Raw genomic sequence first — 20,003 nt, forward strand, 5'->3', positions numbered from 1 at the left:
AGAAAGCTTATGCTTAGCAACGAAGAAGAAGATAGATAAGAGCAGTGGTATGATAAGTAGAAAACCAAGGGGGTAGTAGACGCTATTCCGCATAACCTTTTGTTATTTCTCTAACGGTAGTTAGTTGCCAAAGGTGTTTTACCTATTCTTCGGCTGATTGCAAAGTGTAGACTGGAACTGTTTTCAACTTTTTGGCTTATAAGCTTTTGTGTGCATTGTTGTTGTGTATTTTATTTTAGGCCTACCAGGCAGTTACATTAAGCATTAAAAAGGATTCTTCAAACCCTTAGCATTCTTATACGCTGACTTTTTAAGTTGGCTTTATTTTGCTGTGCAGTTGTAAAGGCGAAATATTGAAGTAAATATGTGCATTAGGCATGTTTCGAATGTGCTATTTTTCAAATTCGTGAATTCGAATGCGAATTTTTGGTATGCGAATATTCGAATATGTATGTATGTGCCTTACGCTGCGATTGTGTGCTTAGTGGTCGCTAACTTCGCGCTTTGCACATTCGCATTCGCAAAATATTCGTATCATTTGATACGAATGCGAATGTCGATGCGAATATGTAAAATGATGCGAATCATTCGCGTAACGAATGCAAATGCAAATATTTGCAACAACCCTGATGCATATATGTGAATGTATGCGTCCGCATTGGTTCACAACGCGCCACTGCAACTTTCTTAAGAAGTTCAAAGGGTGCTGCGTACATTTGTTTCTGTACTTAAAGCAGACAAATGGGGCGGTCAAAGAACATGTCTCGTGGTAAATAATACTTAACAACGCTACAGGAGAGTGAGTGAGATAAAGAGAGTTAGACTGTTTTTGTTTCTTAGAAATGCTGCTGGCAGTGATGCCAACCGAGGGAGAATTCCCCGATTTTGGTGGAATTTGAATTTCTCGGGTGAATGGCTTTAAATTTTGTGGGAATGCAATATATAAATAATTTTTATTGGACATACCTAATGAGAATAAAATTACAATTTGTAATAACAATCTCTCATTAAGGTGTTTCGGATTTAAAACATAACGTAATTGCGTCATGCAACCGTACATAGCAACACTTTTCACTTGACCTTTTTATTTGATACTATCATTTCTCACTTCATTTTCAGAGCCAAGCTAAAGTCTGGCAAAGTTTTGAGCAGTCTAATAAAAGTAAGTATTTACCAATACATCAGTTCCGGATATATTACTCAAAAATGGCATAACAGTAGTATTATGGTTAGAGAATAATCATGAAGCAAAAAATATTTCCATTAATTTGAGAAAATTCCAACGAATTGATTTATGCAAAAATAAACCGACAGATTTTTTGAGTTGTGCCTCTTTTGAATACAGTATGCGATTTAAAGCATTTTTCCGAAAATCTGATCATACCTATGTATGATAGATATGCTTTACGAAATCTACTCAGAAGTATTAGTTACATATATATTGTAAAAAAATACTATCCTAATTAGGTTTTTTTAAGTAAAATAAGTATGAATTGCTTTAAAGAGTAAAAGTTATTTTGTGGGAATACCAATTCAAATAGGGCAATTTTTTCAGGAATTTTGGGGAATTAACCTTAACAGAGTTGGCATCCCTGGTTGCTGTACTTTATTTTCTATGCATTGCACATATGTATATACATACATGTATGCATGTGTTGTTTGCTTATTTTGACATTGTGTTGGTGCGAATGGCTTTGACAAATGTTTTTGAAATGTTTATTTCTGTGTTTCTACATTTTAAATATGATTTTGCAGTCGTTTTGGTTGTCAGTATTTTTGGCAAATCCTGCGCTAAACTTTGTATAAATGAAGTTCGGGAAGTAAGAAGTGCCAGCACAAAATTTTTAAAGACGATAAATTTTATTCAGAAGAAAAAAAAAACATATAGAAATCTATTTACGTGGTCCAAAGTAATGCGGTAACATACACAAAAAAAATAAAAAAAACATTTCGACGAATTGATAACCTCCTCCATTTTTTGAAGTTGGTTATAAACCACGAAATAAAAAATGTTACATTGTAATGTTATTTTTCCTGAATTCGAGAAAGAATCTGCGAAGTGCACAAAAAAAGTGTATTGAAAGTGTTTTTTGTAGGAGGATATTTAAATAGAAACTTGTAAAGAAAGCAAACTTACGATAACGTCTGCATGACTGCTGCACGACTTTACAACTCACTTAAAGTTAGTTTTGTCATGGCTAATTTAAAGTTAGGTATTTATCGAAATCCCGCAAATAAACTAACTATGAGTTGGTTATTTTAATTAATTGATTTTTCTGCTGGGCCGCTATGGATGCCGGGTATGCGTATAAACGCTTACACATATGTACATACTCAGACGTGAACATGCAAATACGTGCGGGCCAAATGTTTGTATGAAAAAATTATATTTAAATACGAACATTTTTCAATCTCAATCAAATATAAAGTATTAATTTTTACTATACATTATTTCCCTCAGTGTACCCTAGGCGCCAAATTAAAGTGTATACTTTGTTCTACTTAATTTAGTATTCACAGTTATTTTGATGAAATTTTTTTTTCATTAATTGTTTATGAAAATATGGTTAATTCTAAAATGAAAATCATATAAATCAAAGTTTCATACTTTATAGGTACATATGTAGAGTTCACAAAAACTCAAAAAATGTTCGTAAAAATTTCTAACTTTTTTTCAGAATTTCTAGAAAATTTTCGAGCATGTAATTTTGTAGCCCTTTCAGTTTTAGTCTAACGAAATGCAAGTTTCTTTTTTTTTTGTCTTTTTTTTTATATAACAAGTGCAATTTACAAAACCTGTCACTGGCTATTTGATTTATGCGATTCAAAGCATAAATAAAGTTGCTAAGGGTCTCTCCCATTTTATTTCAAAATAAATTCATGCGTATATGGAAAAATTGCAAGAATCTGTCACAAAAAAAAAAAATTTTTAGCCGTTTAAAACGTTACAAAACTGCATACGCGATAATTTTCTAGAAATTCTGAGTAAAAGTTGAAAACTTTGATGAAAATTTTTGGAGTTTTTGTGAACTTTAGATTAAGTGTGAAACTTTCATTAATATGGTTTATATTAAAGAACGAACTATATTTTCATAAATAATTAATGCAAACAATTTTTCATGAAAATAATTGTGAATATTATATTATTTGTCGCCCAGTGTACGTATGTTAGTACATACATTTGTTTGCATCCGCAGGTAAAGGTACATAGTGATACATTAGTGTGCATAAGTAACTTTTCTCATTCATTTCGTTTGACATTAAAAGTTTATTTACGCTAAAACTGGCTACTGTCAGCCCTGAACTGTGCACTTGCTCGTTGTACCCCTACAGCTGTTATCGACAACATATCAGGTAAAAGAGTTTTGTATAAAGTTATAGTCTTATCTGTTTGATATTTCAAGTTTTTAAAAGTAGTTTACCAATCGAACAGACTATTAAACTTTAATTAAATAGCTTGTTAACAAAGTGAGATTTATACACCGATTAGTGTAGGCAACTGGTGTAAATTTTCGAGCCTCCGGTGTTAATTCAGCTTAAAGTAGTTTCTTTTATTATATATGTAGTCTAAGCCCTGTTTAGTGATCTCGTTTGTAATGCAAAGGGGGTGTAGCAGATATTCTATGTATGCAGTTACAGTTGCATGGCTACACTGAATCCCGACTCTTGCGTTCACGTTCGTGCACTCTGGGCAACATGGGCAACCCATATGCGAGATGGGGTATCCAATCCGAGTGAAGCCTTAACTCACGACAGAAAGAAAGAAAGCTTCGGTGGAGCCGCTCCGACCTATTCCTTTTAAGGGCTCACTGAAGTGTACAACGTCTGTTCACCAGTAGGTGCAACTGCAAGCGGGCGTCTATCTTGGAGCAAGCGGCTTGCGATATAAATGTGTATTCGGTTAAGAAATTTCTAAAGCCTCGTAGTAGGTGCAACTTCAAGCGGCTCGCTATATAAATGTGTATTCGATTAAGAAATTTCCTTTTCCAGTGAAAAATAAAACTAAAGCCTCGGATGAGGCCCCCGTTGTGATGACGATCATGGCAAACTGGTAAAGGACTATGATTTGAGAGCATGCACCTCAAATGCCTGAATTATTAATGGCGAGAGTGCCCCTGCCTGGCTAGGGTCGTTAATATGCGCCTACGCCACGATGGAAGAGAAGCACGAAGTATTCAAGGATCTTTTTTAACAGCGCTCTGAGAATACATACTTAAGAGCGCTGTCACCATCACGACATAAAAATCCTGCATCCATTAAAAGAGCCATCAAGATACATGGCTGTCTCCAGATTGAAACACGAGTAACCAAATCGATCAGGTTGTGAAAGACAGAAGGTACGCTTCCAGTGTTTCAGAAGTACGTACACTCAGAGGGCCACAAAAACAACTCGGACCACTTTCCTGTTGCAGCCAAAGCTGTATCACTCTTAAAACAAGTGCTATTTTGGAGTGAGTCAGCAATTCAGGATTTAAGTCTTTTCAGATCCAATGAGGTGGGTCGCGGAGGGTTGGAGAGAAAGATTTTCCTGAAGAGTTATGGGCATTTATGCATTGGCGATGCTGACGCTAACAACGGCATGGATATAGCAAAGGAAATTAAAATACCCCAACTCCGGTGGCTTGGTCGCGACGATCGAATGGACACCTACGCTCTAGCTCTGAAAGTGTTAATCTTGGAAGCCGATGGTTGTAGCTGAAGAAGAGGGAGGCTCGATGGGAAGGCCGACGATAACATCAGAATACTTAGATAGGAAAATGCACAACTTACAAATGAGCATCTCTTTTCATGGCATGCAGGCGGTTAGCTACAATTTCATGAGTGATTAAAGCTTTTCGCGCGTTGATGGTAAAGCCCCACAAAAGGTTCTGGAAGAGTTTAGCTAACCAGCAACAAGAGTAAAACGCTGTTAGGTAACATTGTAAGGAAGTTATCTTCTCCAAGTAGTACGACCATTAGTTGCTTTTAATAAAGCCAACAGATGCATGCAAGATATTTCTAGACTGCATTAGAATCACTCATTAAATTTTTTTTCATTTCATAGCCGCGAATATAAGTCAGTTTAGATTTTGCCAATATAGTTTACAGTGTAGTTAATTCTAAAATTTAAAATTTTTAACTCACCTCCTTCATCGGTCATAACCAGTATGGTGGTCTCGGGACCCAAGCCTTCTGGATTGAAAACTTGCACGGTAACTTTGTACTGTGTATAGGTCTCCAAATTTGTAATTTCATGACTCTGCAAAAGAAAAGATAAAATTAAACACTCAAAAGATATTCTAGTTAGATTAACCAAAAATAAATAGTTATCATAGAAAAAGAAAAAAAAAAATTAAACTATTTATTTTTCCTTCCACTCATTTGCAACCAAATTATAACTAATTGCAAATTTAAGTGTAGATGTCTGAATTACGTAAAGCATTAGCTACGATTATACAAAGTCTTTTACAAATGCTCGCACCCCAGTTAGCAAATTCTGGTGCTTAACTACTTTTATGCTGAATTAAGGATTTGCATGTGAGCTTTAATTTGGGTGGCAACGCAACAGCAAGCACTTCCACTTATAGCGAGTAAACTATAAGAGCATATGCGTGTATGCCGGCAAGGACGATCAAACATACATACGTACATTTGTACATAAACAGCAAATGATATAACTAGAGCAAATGAGAAAACCCGAATTTTAACTGGCCAACCATAAAGTACCTAAGCTCATTTGGTTAAGCAGCTCATTCAGAAGCAAAGCAGACCGATAGCAAAATGTGCACACCTACATTGACACGCTCCTACAACATCTACATGCGTACATATAAACAGTGCCATTTGTGTCACTGCTGACTTATATACGCTAGGCGTCAAATGAAAGTGTACACCTAGTATAATATTCACATTTATTTTAATGAAGAATTTTTTGCATTAAGTATTTATGAAAATAATGTTCATTCTATAATATAAACAATATAAATAAAATTTTCACACTTTATATTTAGTGAGATATCAAAAATTCAAAAAATGTTCATCAAAATTTTCAACTTTTTATTCATAATTTCTAGAAAATTTTCAAGTATACAGTTTTGTAGCCCATTAAATTTTAGTCTAACAAAGTGTAAATTTTACACAGCTAAAAGATCTCGTTGATTTTTGAGATTTTTTTTTTGAAACTGCTTTTGCGGTTTTTTATATAACAAGTGCAATTTTGTTGCCAACGGTCTCGCGCATTTCATTTCATAAGAAATTTAGGCTTATATGGAAAAAAGTGCGAAAATCCGTGGCTAAAAAAAGGTCAAACATTTAATGTGCTGCAAAAATGCATACTCGAAAATTTTATAGAAATTCTGAATGATATTCAATAATTTTATTGAGCTTGATGCCGTTTTTATTAAAAAATTTTGTGGAAAAAAACCATAATTTACATTTTGCTATTTTTGTAGGTATAACTTCTATAGCTACTAATCATCACATTTTCTCATCAGACTTTTTCACAGGGATTTGACCCAATGACCCCAACGTCCAAAGCCAGTAGTGTACCTACCCACTGAGCTAAGTTCGAATTGTAAATATTACACCATGTGACAGTAAATTTTACACACAATTTTTGTTTTTTTAAATTTGCGAAACTATGAGCCAAATATAGCAGTTTTAGTATTTCTGTCTTACGTAAGGATTTTTTTAAGCACTTTGAAATTTTAAAAATATGTATAATTACTTAAAAAAATTATTAAAAAAAACTCAGTGCCATGTATAAAAACAGTATGGCTATCAAATTAAAGAGAAAATTCTGTAGAATATTGAAAATGTCCTATCCACATGGTGCCCATATTGTTTTTCTACATGGGAATAAAGTTTTTAAATAATTTTTGGAATCAATCATATCTTTGAAACTACAAAGTCTTTTTCAAAAAAAAAATCTGACGTCAGAGAGAACAACTAAAAATGCAGTTTTACTATATTGCTTCATATGTTTCGAAATTTTTTTGTTTTTGTCGCACGGTGTTATATATTAAAACAAGTTGTACACTTTCATATATCGCCTAGTGTAGATATGTATGTATGTACACCATTTCACACTGGTGTTCGCCAGAGAATAATATACACTAAAATTTAGTTTGGCTGCAGTTGATATGTTGGCCTAAACACTAAGGTACATATTTTTCGCACACTCACACTCACACACATGTGCAAAATAATTCAACTATTGCAGTTTATGGTCCAACGCTGGTAAATTAAATTTGTTTTTGGGTATCCGAAAATAAACGTGTATGTAGTACAACGCGAGAGAAAAATAAAGCAAAATAAACAGTCCAGCCAACCGCAGATACACGCAATGACACGCACACAAAAAATAGACGGCTAAATTGTTCTGATGTGTGGGAAGTGGTGTTCACAAGTCTAAATGGAATTATCAAGGCTGGTAGGAGAGCAAATAAATCAGAGGCGTTTTATTTAAACTTTTACTTTTAGTGGAACCAAAGAACTTTAAATAGCGACAAATAATTTCTCTAACAGAACCAATGCCAGCGTTTGTTGAGCAGATAATTGTTGTTTTTCATTATTTAGGGACGGAAATGTACTTTTTGACTTCGACGTTCAGGAAAAGACTAAACAAGTTTCGAGAAAATGCCGACAAGTTGCAAATAATCCCGAAGAAATGCCTAACTAATATGATTAAATCCCGGAAAAAAGGAAAGAAAAAACACCCACGAACAGTCACAAAAGGTCCCGGCAAAGCCCAGAGAAAATCGTAAAAGGTCTCGAAAAACTAAGCAGGGCATTTACTTTTACTATTTAGTATCGCCCAGTTGTCGAAAATCGACATCTTTTTTACTACCACTATTTAAGAAATTCATCTAAATCCTCATGCCTTAAAATAATTTCTTCAACTACGCAAAAACTTTGAAAGACTAAGAATTCGCTAAAAAGAGAATCTAACTCTATGTCATGTATGAAAATCTCTTTTACAATATCAGTAAATTGTTAAAAATTGTAGGAAATTCATACCCGAATTTTTTATTATTAAACTGAAAGTCATTTTCGAGATAACTAACAACACTCGCAAAAAAAAACGTCGGCCTTATTTTTAAATAATTTAAACTCCATCATATTATCGCAACTGGTATGCAACGACCCGGCGATATGCCCATAAAAGGATTGATCTTTCTGTTATATTAATTTCCTGGCCATATCAAACACTAAGTAAAATATGTTAACTCCAATCAAATTCTTTTCATTTTACTTTTTACAGTAGAGTTTAAGGAAGCTCTAACGTTATGTAAAAACCTTAAGAAAATCCTAAAGTATTTTATTTGAAGTGGAAATTCAGTAAAAATCAGTACAAATTTTGGAAAATTAGGACATTAGCGTACTGATTAAAAAAATTAATAAAATAAGTACAAGAGTTGAAAAATCAGTACGTCTGGCAACCGTGCCTACTACCAACTTTAGTAATCCTTTATATTTTATTTTGAGTTATGTCGCTATTGCAGAGCACCATCGATATGTGCACATGCAACACTTTGTAAAATCCAAAAGAAGGGGGATCCAGCCGCTTGCGCCAACTATCGCCTAATAAGCCTCCTAGTATTTCGTACAACGTCCTGCCGATAATACCGTGTAAAGCCGTTCACGAACCAACTGATTTGACCTTTGGCAAGTCCACCATTTTCACAGCGCATCAAATTCTGGAGCAAACCCTAGATAAGCAAAATTTTTTTGTCGATTTTTGCCGCTTTTGATAGCACGAAGAGAAGCTGCCTGTACGACGCTATGTCTAAATTTGGGATACCCGCAAAACTAATACGGCTATGTAGGACAATGTTGAGCACAATCTTCAGCCCTGTTCATATTGGGAACGACCTCTCCGCGCCGTTTGATACCAAACGAGGTTTCAAACAAGGCGCGACTAAAGGTGCTGGCCCAATGTAGGCTTGCTTTGCTTGCTTCGCTGCGAGAAGTGTCAAAAATTATTTGGAATATACTAAAACGTATAAAGGCTGGCCAAATGGCAGCTTTTCTTCACTTGCTTTAAGCGCCTCAAAGTTTGAATTAGGCAAATGTTTTATTTGAAAGCGTTTTGTAGGCTTTTGACAAAGAGGTATGTTTCTTTCAAAATACATAAATTCAAACAAAAATTTGCTTACTTAATTTAAAAAAGTCACAGAAAATGCAGGTAATTCGAAATGAAATAAAAATGATTCATTGTTTCCATATTTATATTTAACACATCGTTATCTTATGATAAAAAGTTACAAAGCCCACTTTTACAAATTTTCCACGAGAGGAAAAAACTTCTTCTTCAAGTAAATCGCTTTTTTAAGTTATAGTTTTTTTAGTAAATGTAGATATAGATATGTATGTATCTTTATTATCATTTCTTTTGAATACAAACATTTCGCATTAATTTAAAAATAAATCTGAAAGTTTTTCATATACTTTTTAGAGTTTTCTATTAAATAATTATAATATAATAATTATAATTATTATCGTTAAGGGAACAGACATTGACTTTTCAACCAGACAGCTGGCTACTTTGACAGCGTTCCAAGCCAGCATTCGGCCAAGCAAATTTTCAAAGTATATCAAAGCAAATTGAAGACAGCAAGGCGCGCTAAGCAAGCCTGCATTGGGCCAGCGCCTTAACTCTCGTAGCTTATAAAAGGAGGAAATCTTGACAACAGGTGCTAATTTGGGCTCGGTACGCAATTAAAAAGCAGGGCACTCAAACGATGAACAAAAATCAAGCTCTAAAAGTCTCTCGTCATGCCCGTTATTCTATATGGCGCAGCAGCGTGGACGAGGATGAATAAAGATGAGAAGACTTTGGGTGCTTTTCGCTCATGAGAGAGGCACTTGAAGAAGCTTTGGGGACAAATAGTTTTAGCGCCAAATAAGAAAAAAAGAAGATATAATGCAATGTGAAATTTGGTTTGATATCTACTAATAAATAGTCTGTAAGAATAAAATTTTCTGTGGAAAAATAAATAAATTAGTTGCCAAGGCAGCATATTATTATTTTATTAGTTATTAGTAGCTAGTTTTTGAATGTCAGATTTCAGGTAGGTACAAGGTGTCAATTGCCAATTCTCCCTTCAGACCCTAAAAAAAAGCATTCTGTCATTTCGTTCTACAGCAATGCTATTTTTATATTTTTTTAAATCGAAGTTTTATTGATACATACCAGCAAATCGTCGTTTAAGGTACAAAACCGCATAACTGACATTTGCTGCCAAAAATTGGATTTGCTCACACACGACGATATGCATATGCTCATACATATGTACATTACATGCATGTGTATGCGTCAGGGTAGGTTAAATTTGCGCCGTTTTTAAGAAGAGTTTTTAAATTTTATTTTCACGTGCAGCATTTCATATGGGAGATTTGAAAGTTTTTGATAACCGGTTATTTATTTGTGTATGAGTTTTATTTTGCGCCAAAAATATGCGCAAAGATAACTTTTATAAAACAAAACAAAGCCCACAATTTCAACTATCCTTTATATGAGCATCCGTGATGCATTCAAAGTGTGAGGTTAGTCAGCAGTAGGCAAAGTTCACTAGCATTGTTCTGCATCAGGGATGGAAAAGTAGATACAATTGTACCTTTTTCCGACTTTTTCGAACCAAAAAGGTACACTCGTTACACTGAGCTCAATTTAGGTACAATTAGACAAAATAATAATTAAAGGCGAAAATATCTGTAATCTGAATATACCCTGGCGGGAATTTATTTAGCCTTCCAACGATGGGTAAGAAAGTCAAATTTTGAGTAAAATTTTAGCTCAAGTTCGCCTGTCCACGAAGTACCAAACCAAACTGTAATTTTCTTAACTGATTTTTTAAGTACTTTCACTTTCAGTATATTTTTTTGAATAATTATTCAATTTTCAAACAAGTAAAGTCAAATGTGACCATAAGAAAGCCTGCTTTTTATAAGCAGAGTTAAATAAAATGAATAAATGTTACTGAAAAAAATTATACCGCTGTTTTTTTCAATCAAAAAAATATTTAGAGGTCGCGCAAAGCGCTCAAAGTTTTCCATGCACTTTATATGAGGGAGAAAAAGTTTTTGTTGAAAAGGTACAGAATTATTGAAAATCAGTATTTTTCGATGGGAAAACGTTGCTTCCGATTATTTATTTTACCATTTTTAAAAATAAGCGATTTTATGTGTCCCCCATTGCATTTTTTGAGGGTCTTAGGGGTCCTATAAGAAATATTTAATAATAGAAAGTGGTTTAATAAACAATTGGGTAATATTATCGAACATATTTATAAGAGAAACAAAGTTTTCCGATCGAGAAAGATTAATTTTCAAGAACTCTATGCCATTTCTAAGAAAACTTCATTTTTCTCCATGTAAAATACATGAAAAACTTTGAGTGCCTTGAGCGACCTAGAAAATTTTTTTTTTGATTTCCAAATAAAACTACTTTTTTCGGCATGGTACAATCCCATAGGGATACATAAATCTTTATTGAATATTAATTCAATTGTATTGATATATTAATAATTTTCTTGTTAATGCAAATAATGTATAAATTTATTAAATTGTTACAAATTATCTGAAAATAGTAATAAAATAAAAAAAATCATGAGCTACTCTGTAGGTCATTTAATAGGAAAAGGGTACATTTCTATTGTCAAATTAGCCACAATTTGAAATTTCGATTTTCCATCCCTGTCCTCCTTACGTATGTAAATTTACTAAAATACACCCAAGCCCACGCGCGCGCAGACATTATTAAAAAACAGTTTGCTGCCTTAAAAAAATATATATTGCGACATTGTAACGTTTTGGTAGTGGTCTTGCTTGTACTAGTAGTAGTAGTAGTAGATATAATAACTAAAAGTGGCATTTCGTTCCTTTTGTTGCACACGTCCAAATTTATTTAATTTCTATTTTTTCATTTTGCCTTACGCGTTTGTGTGCCGCAACGCTGCGAATCACATGGAACAAAATGTTGCGATAAAAAATTGAAGTTGCACGTTTTCGCCTCGCAGGGTAATATTTCAGCATCAAAGTGTTATGCAAATAAAAAGAGAATACTAAGTTAGCAAAAAAAAAAAAACGGTTACAAAAAATGCCTCGCAGAAAAAAAAATGCGAACAAATGCAAAAGGGCGCAAACAATCAAATAGTATGAGAACTAAAAAAGTAGTATTTTTTTAGGCAGTTATATGTATGTATGCATGTATGTGTGTGTATGAAGAGCAGTAAGCAAATGGAAAAATGAAAAGCGTGCGCTAAAGGCGCGATAAGTGTGCGCTTTTCCGAAAAATATGCACTTGGGAGCGTTATGCCGTTGCACTTCGTTGCTCCAGCGCGCAAGTTTGGCGGTGGAAGTGTTCATTGGCGCAATGGCGCCATTGCCATTGCCCTTCTACATACATACGCACATACATACATACATACATATGTATGTATATTTATACTGACAGCTCAACATTCGTTGGCTTACGCGCGCGCGCGTTCTCGTACGCCGCTGCTGCGTCTGCCTTCGTACGTGAGTATAATCGCTGATAATTTTCGGTATATGTACTATATTGTAAGAACGATAAGTTTGCAATTGCACTTACAGCAAATAATGGAAAAAAAATCACCACTTACAGGAAAGGGAGGCGCTAACAAAGCGCCTAACAAAGCGTGGTACATAAACGCAATGGCGGAAGAGCAACAGCGGCCGTTGCAGCATACGATTTTACCGTCGAAGCGCAGCCAGTTGGTAAAGAAGTATTAAATTTAGAATATTTGGGTTTATTCACTTCTCTTTCTGTCGTGAAATTTAAATTGAGCCATATATTTCTACGGTGCAGAAATTTATTTTGAAGGTAAAAAATATTCGCTTAAAAAATGGGAAAGACAATGAAGCAAAATGGTGTCGGAATTTATGATTTTCTGAGACTAGCAAGCGACAAAATTTTTTGTGTTAATATTTAAGAGAAAATTCTAAACAGAAGTTTCCACGTGCATAAAGCTGTTACTAATCAAGGATTATATTTCAGCAATTCTAATCGCATTTGCGTGTTTTTCTCAGTAAACAGAGCGTCACTTTAAATCTTAAATACGCTGCACAATGACTTTGTCATCTCTTGTACTTGGTCCTTCCATTGTGTTCGTGGGCGCTCTTTTATTTTATGCCGAGTCGAGGGATTCCTTCAGTGCCTAATTCAGTGAAATCTTTGTATTTTTATGCGCTTAACTATATCCATGTCGTTAAATTTCACATATCCATGCCATTCAGTTCGTCATTCCATCTTCTTCGGTACACGTCACCCACGCGAATAGTTCTCTCGAAAGCATCTAAAGTCTTCTCATGTTTGTTCGTCCATGTCCACGTTTCTGCGCCACATAGAAGAAGGGGAATGGCGAGAGATTAAAGCTACTTATAACCCAGAAATCGACTACTGTATCTCTAAGCCCACCTTTGACAGGCTCTTTAAGATGAACATCCTGTAAAGAAGAGAGTAGCAAACACCAAGACCGCGTAGAAGGGGAAAATAAAGTTTTACACCGATAGGATTCAAGCTAGACAATAAGTTTGGCTACGATGTTTTCTCTGAATAATTAGAACCGGAATTATTCGCCCGAATTTCGGGCCACTGCAGCGTTTATCAGGCAGAAGTTCTTGCTATAAAAGAGGTGGCTGTGTACCTTAATACACATGCTGTTGCGAAGACTACGATTAATATCTTTTCGGACTGCCAGGCCAAAAATCAATGATCGCGGTAATGCTAAGATGAAAGGATGAACAGGAATGCCTGGCAGCACTAATTGATATTAACACCGTCTACAAGGTCAGCCTCATATGGATACCGGGACATAGATATATTAAAGGAAATTGCAGAGCCGATGAGTTAGCCGTTAAAGGTACCAATCTTCCATTGTGTGAAAGCAGAGGTTAGATTGGAGTATCCATGACAATCTGCAAATTAAGGATACAACAACTAGGCTACTATGGCCGCAAATTGATAGGAAAAAATAACAGAAGAACTGCTCCGCCTCTGGACGTTTCGATGGTCATGGCTGGGGTAACCGGTCGCGGGCTATTTGGTAGGCACGCTTCGAGATTAGGAATATACTCGCATGAATATTGCAGAAGTTGCAGAGATGAGGAAGAAGAAGAAACTGTTAAGCAGCTGCCTAGCTTTAGCTAAGAGCAGAGCGATTATTCTAGGTAGGCACTTTTTCAGCTCTCTAACGGAACTATCCGGTGTAGGTATAAAACCAATCATACGCTTCATACGAGCTTCCAAATGGTTCTATGCAGAATAGTCACTGAGATTCCCCGTGTTTCACAGTGGTATCACAATGGACCTGCAAGTTCTATGTGAGTTAGTCATCGGACCGATTGACACATCAAACTAAACTAACTTAAGCACCGTTTAAGACCACCTTTTGTGGGGGTAAGTCAAGTTAATGGCCTATGCTAATAAACGAGCTACGGCTCACCAGTTGGCAACCAACACTCGGCGCATTTTTGACCGAAATAAATACCGTAAAATTTTCGTACTAACTAATAAAGACAATTAAAGCATGTATTAGTAACCGGTTACCAGTCTGTTGTTCTAATTCTTACAGGAATAAGTTTAAAACACATACGTGCATATATAACTCTTCAAAATTTCTGAAAGAATTTTCAGACTTCCTTATATGGGCGCAGAATTGAAGTCATTCACTTTAAAGCCTTCACATAATTCTTAAGGTATTGGCCCAATGCAGTCTTGCTTTGCTTGCCTCGCTTTGAGAATTATTTGGAATATACTAAAATGTATGAAGGCTGGCCAAATGGCAGCTTTGCTTCACTTGCTTTAAGCACCTCAAAGTTTCAAATAGGCAAATGTTTTATTTGAAAGCGTTTCGTAGGCTTTTGACAAAAAGGTATATTCCCGTTCTAAATCAATTCAAACAAACTGCTGCACACTTTTATGTACAAAAAATTTCTTACGTAATAAAAAAAATATATATAATATAAATTATTCAAAGTTTAATAAAAATGATTATATGTTTCCATATTTATATTTAACATATCGCTGGCTGAAAAGTTGTTAAGTCCATTTTTAAAAATTTTACAGGGACTTTGAATACAACAGCAAAGCAAAACTCCATACGAATCAAAAGGATTCGATCTTTATTAAAAGATTTCGTATTATTTCGGCCTTATCGGATTTTCGGGGCCTCTTCTGGACTTAGAAAATTTGCCCTTCATTGAATATAAATGAGAAAAAATAAAACAAGTACCTTAATCCTTAATTTATTTTGCTAGCTAGCGATATTTATGATGTCAAACTACTGGTCAGTCGTCTCTTGAAAAATTGGATTTTTTTTCGTTTTTAATAAATGTACCTATAGTTATATATGTATAATTATTATCATTCCTTTGAAATGCATTCAAATTCGCATCAATTTAAAAATAAATCTGAAAAGATTGCTTGTATTTTTTTTAGTTTTCTGGAATTTTGTGGGAAAATTATTCTTAGTGTAAGGGAACAGACCTTAGTTTTTTAATTACCCAGGTGGTAGCTTTGACAGCGTTCCAAGCCGCCATTTGGCCAAACGAGTTTTTGAAGTAAATTAAAGCAAATTAAAGTAAGTAAGGCGTGCAAAGCAAGCCTGCATTGGGCCAGCGCCTTTATGCATTTTACAAAGAGATAAAAATGCTAAATAATTTAAACGTCAGTTAAAAATATTTCTTTCTTTTCAGCCACTATCCGTAAATAGTCTAGTAGCTCTGTCACCTTTACCTTTGTGCTCTTTGTTTGTTGCGTGTCTAACGACTACGATTGGATTTGCCAGCGATTTTACGAGATAGGCGTAAATTACCATTTAATATTTGGAACATGAGCCTTTTTAGCCATTTTTAGGCGCTTAGCAGGGCATTTAACTAAGTTGTCAACGTAAATGGCAAAAACAGCAGCTTTCAATACCCAAACAACAAAGCAAGGCAGGCAGTCAAATGCAGCAAAAATAGCAACAACTGTACAAAAGTAGAAATTCACAAAGCCATCGCGCTAGTTGAGCTGCTACAAAATGAAATACAAAACAATAGCTGTTACAACAATAAAAACAACAACAAGTGTGAGAACAATTCAGATTGCTACAACAAAACTATTACAATAACACGCACAACAACTTTTTAGATACAGTCCATGAGCTGGCGAATAGGCGAACGAACGACACCGGAAATTGTATAAGTAAAACTTTTTAGGCTATGGGCTTCAGGGCAAAAGGGCGATATGGCTTTATATTTAGAGTAGGGCGCGAAAGTACGAAATAAGTACAACAAAAACTTTGAGGCAGGTGGCAGCAGAGAATGGAAGTGACAGTTTCGTTTTTGGCTAACTACAGTTTTGGGCCTTTCGTTGGTGGTCGAGCAACAATTGTGGCTGGAACAGCAGCAACAGTAACCGGCCGCGTTAAATGGTAGCTCAGAACGCTGGGTATGGACGGCAGTAAATGTGTGCAAATGTGTGTGTGTGGGTTAGTGAGAACCCTGCGGTAAAACGGGCTCTGTTAAAACTAGCGCAGAACTTGAACATTTTGGAATTTTACAGTTACAAATTGACTTTACCATCGTTTGGCCAGAAATGGCGTTCAAAAATCGTGTTACTTGGCAGATCGTTAGTGTGATAGTTTCGGGGGTGGATTCATTTTGCCACTGAAAATGTGTTCTTTGCATATTTTAGTTAAAACTGTATAAGAGGTTCATATATTCCATCTTCTGCTACTCCGGCGCATCGATCGAACCACTTAATAGCGGCGATGTCAAAAATCGTTCGGAGACTTCTAAAGGCTGATTTTAACTATGCCAATTTCAATGGCATCTGTCGTCAAATGAGTGAAAACACATCTGCCAATGGAACTAAAAGACGATTTATCGATTGATTTCGATCAGAACCAGGGTTTTCAGTCGTTTACATGTGTTGCTGAATTGGCTATCTATCCATTTTTTGCCACGATCTAATCGGTAAAAGGTTGGGAAAAGGAGATAAAGTTGTGTCAAAATATGACATAGTGAAACCCAGGCTTAAGTTAAAGTTATTTCATCAGGATAAGGTAGGGTTAAAGTATTGAAAACTTAGCTGAGAACCGAACCACTTTCTGCAGACCTATTCTAGTAGGCCTTTATAGAATGTGAGCGATATATGCATATGTACATACGTATAAATCTCCATGTTTTTGTTAGATTGCCTGGCGGGTAGGGTTTCATGGTTGCATAGTCGATTTCCGTGTGACTGGCGAATCTGAGAATTTTACACTCAGTAAAGGCCTGAAAATGATCTCTGCCAGTGGGTATATACATATGTAGATACTTGTGTTTGTGTTCGGCCAAACTGTCAGACGTTCACGAACTGACACCAACGCCGTCGGGCTCGGGTACAGGAACACCAACAATGGCAATCAGATGAAAATAAATGACATTCACGGCTGACATTGTAGCAATCCGGCGCGAAGCTTGATTGTACATACATACGTTTTGTCGGACGTGGGTTAGAAGCACAGGTGATAAACGAGGCAATGTGGCGCGAGATGTGTGTGAAGATATACCTAACTACATGCATAGATTTGCGTAGATCAAAAGACAATGCAGACAAATGTGCCGTACTACAATGAAACGTGTTGACGCATACGTAGGTACATACTCGTATGTAAATATGTACATTCATCAAGCGATAATCGTACATCCACACATGGCGGTTAGTTAGCTGTGTGTTTTATGCGAATGACAATAACCTAAGGCTGGCATTTAGCGGTTGAGTGATAGTTCTATTTCGTGAGGTGAAAGCAGCGTTGCATGTTGCGCGTCATTAAGTTTTGCGAAATTTAAGCCGATGCGATTATCTTATTGCTCTTGCAAATTTTGCTTTCTAAAATATGATTTTTTAAGTACCTAATATTTATTTTTGCTTAAAATTTATTTTGCTTCTTCACTTACCTCAACGGTGCTGTCGCGTATGTAAATCTCCTTGGTATCATTTCGATCTCGCGGCCGATACGTTATCCGATAACCAAGAAATTCTCCAAGTATGGTATCCGGCGGCGGTGCTTTCCACGATATGTACACGGACGTGGACGAGGTGTTGTGTGCGGTGGTGGGTATTGGCTTGCCAGTTGGTGCTAAAATAAAAGAGAAATGCAAAGAATAAGTGGCTTAAAAAAGTTTATTTTATTTAAGAAGTTTAGGCATACATTTAATTGGAGATGAATGGTATATGATAGGTTATTGTAGCGGTACATGCCGTAGACAGCCGGCAGCGTTTATCCGGATCAACTCGTTGATTAGGAATTATCTCGGGAGTTCACGGCAGTTGATCCAGATAAAGACCTAGAGTTAATTCTCAAGCTAACGTAGAATGCAGAGAACATGCAAAAATAGGCTGGACATCTGCACCATCAGCGGTTGTGCATTCACCACACTAATTCAAGTAGCACCCAGGCTCGATCCTTCCTCCGCGCAATTCTTAAAAATCATGTTTATTTTTAATTGTTAATCGACCTCACAAAAAGGAGACGATTATCAGTTCGTCGGAATATTTTTATTTCTTGATTTTTTTTATGTATGTTACCGCATAACTTTGGACCACGTTAACCGATTTCTATAATTATTATTAAAAATGAATGACAGAGGGCTGCAATTTTCTAGAATACCGCGATATATTTAAGGCCGAAATCCTTTCTGCCACTAAATCAGTTGAATCTAAAGCTAAAACGGTGTTTACATGAGGCGATTTTACAGGCAACTTTTATATGAAAGTTTGTGTGAACGGCCTTTCAACTAATCGCTTCCAATGATGTTGGGTATCAAATACTGGTCATATGGATAGCTTTAAATAAATTTAAAAACATTTAGATTCTGATATCTACAAAGTAAATTTGTTACTTAAAAATTTAGGTGGCAACCATATTTTGAAATACGCTGGAAAGAATAGTACATATCTTACAAAAAAAAATGCTGATTGAAATTAACAAAATAAAACATTGCATTACATAGATGCGTGGCAACTCTGGACGAAAATAATTTTTGACCAATGTTCTCACCAGTACCTTTCATTTGATATCCATATTGCGATGTTTTAGATAAATTTTGTAGAGCCGAAAATAAGTGGCAACCTTAAACTAATTTCCTAAGGGATAACACTTAGTGTAAAGGGAAAGCATTGTTTAAGAACATTCTCTGGGCGCCCATGAATAGTAACATTGGACCTGTACTTTCTACAAAAAAGAATATGCGATTCAAAGTAGGTGGCAACCTTATTAAAAATATTTTTTAATTGGGTATTTTTAAAATACCTTACATTTGATACCCATATTATAATTTGTAACAAATTTCGAATCGGTGGCAACCTTATACGTGTTCGCTGGGGGGTAACACCTACTTAGATGACTTTAAAATGCAAAACCTGATACCGAAAATAACAGTTATTTTTTTTTAACAGCCAAATTTCGCCAAATATTTTTGAAGTCCGTAATAAAGGTCCTTGCCGTATAATAATCAAACCCCTTATCCAAATTAAATATATATTATGTTATCAAATGAAAGAGGACGGAAATAGCTTTTAAACAGAAATAACGACCGAAGGTTTGCGCCTCTTTTAAATTTTTTTTTTATAATATAATACAAAGGAAATTCATATACTTGACACAAGTTTTGTTCTATGTTAATTAAATAATATTTTTATTGAAATATTTTTCAATGGTTGGCTTTCGTCGTTTAGGCATTTTAGCTTGAACGCTATTTTAGTCATCTTTCATTCAACATACCAAACTTTTTTAATATTTATAAGCGGTTCGTTCATTATTAGGAAAGGACTTTTATTTCGGCATTAAAAGTAATTTTGGTAAAAAAAATTAAATTCTGTTATTTTCAGACCCTGTGCAAAACATTATCTGTATACAAAATTTTATAAAAATCGTTAGAACCGTTTCAGAGAACCTTTTGGGTATATATGAACATATATTTATAAGACTTGATGCACGTAAGTATTTTATTGGGGAGAGCATGAACTC

At 35.2% G+C, this 20,003-nt stretch overlaps 1 protein-coding gene across 1 annotated transcript in view; it reads right to left on the minus strand.

Annotated features, from left to right (window-relative positions):
• Nucleotides 1-5,124: 5,124 nt before the first annotated feature.
• The window catches only part of LOC108369625 (protein sidekick-2-like), a gene marked incomplete at its 3' end in the record, with an annotated part of 52,270 nt that continues 37,391 nt past the window's right edge, over nucleotides 5,125-20,003 (minus strand). Inside the window, exons 6-7 of the mRNA XM_017624774.1 lie at nucleotides 17,932-18,113; nucleotides 5,125-5,239 (exon numbers count right to left, since the gene is read on the minus strand). Coding sequence (XP_017480263.1) covers nucleotides 5,125-5,239; nucleotides 17,932-18,113 — 297 coding nt within the window. The remainder of the gene's footprint in view (nucleotides 5,240-17,931; nucleotides 18,114-20,003) is intronic.

This window comes from Rhagoletis zephyria, unplaced genomic scaffold, assembly GCF_001687245.7.
Source record: "Rhagoletis zephyria isolate East Lansing unplaced genomic scaffold, Rhagoletis_zephyria_1.1 Rzeph_scaffold_03772, whole genome shotgun sequence".
NCBI lineage: Eukaryota > Metazoa > Arthropoda > Insecta > Diptera > Tephritidae > Rhagoletis > Rhagoletis zephyria.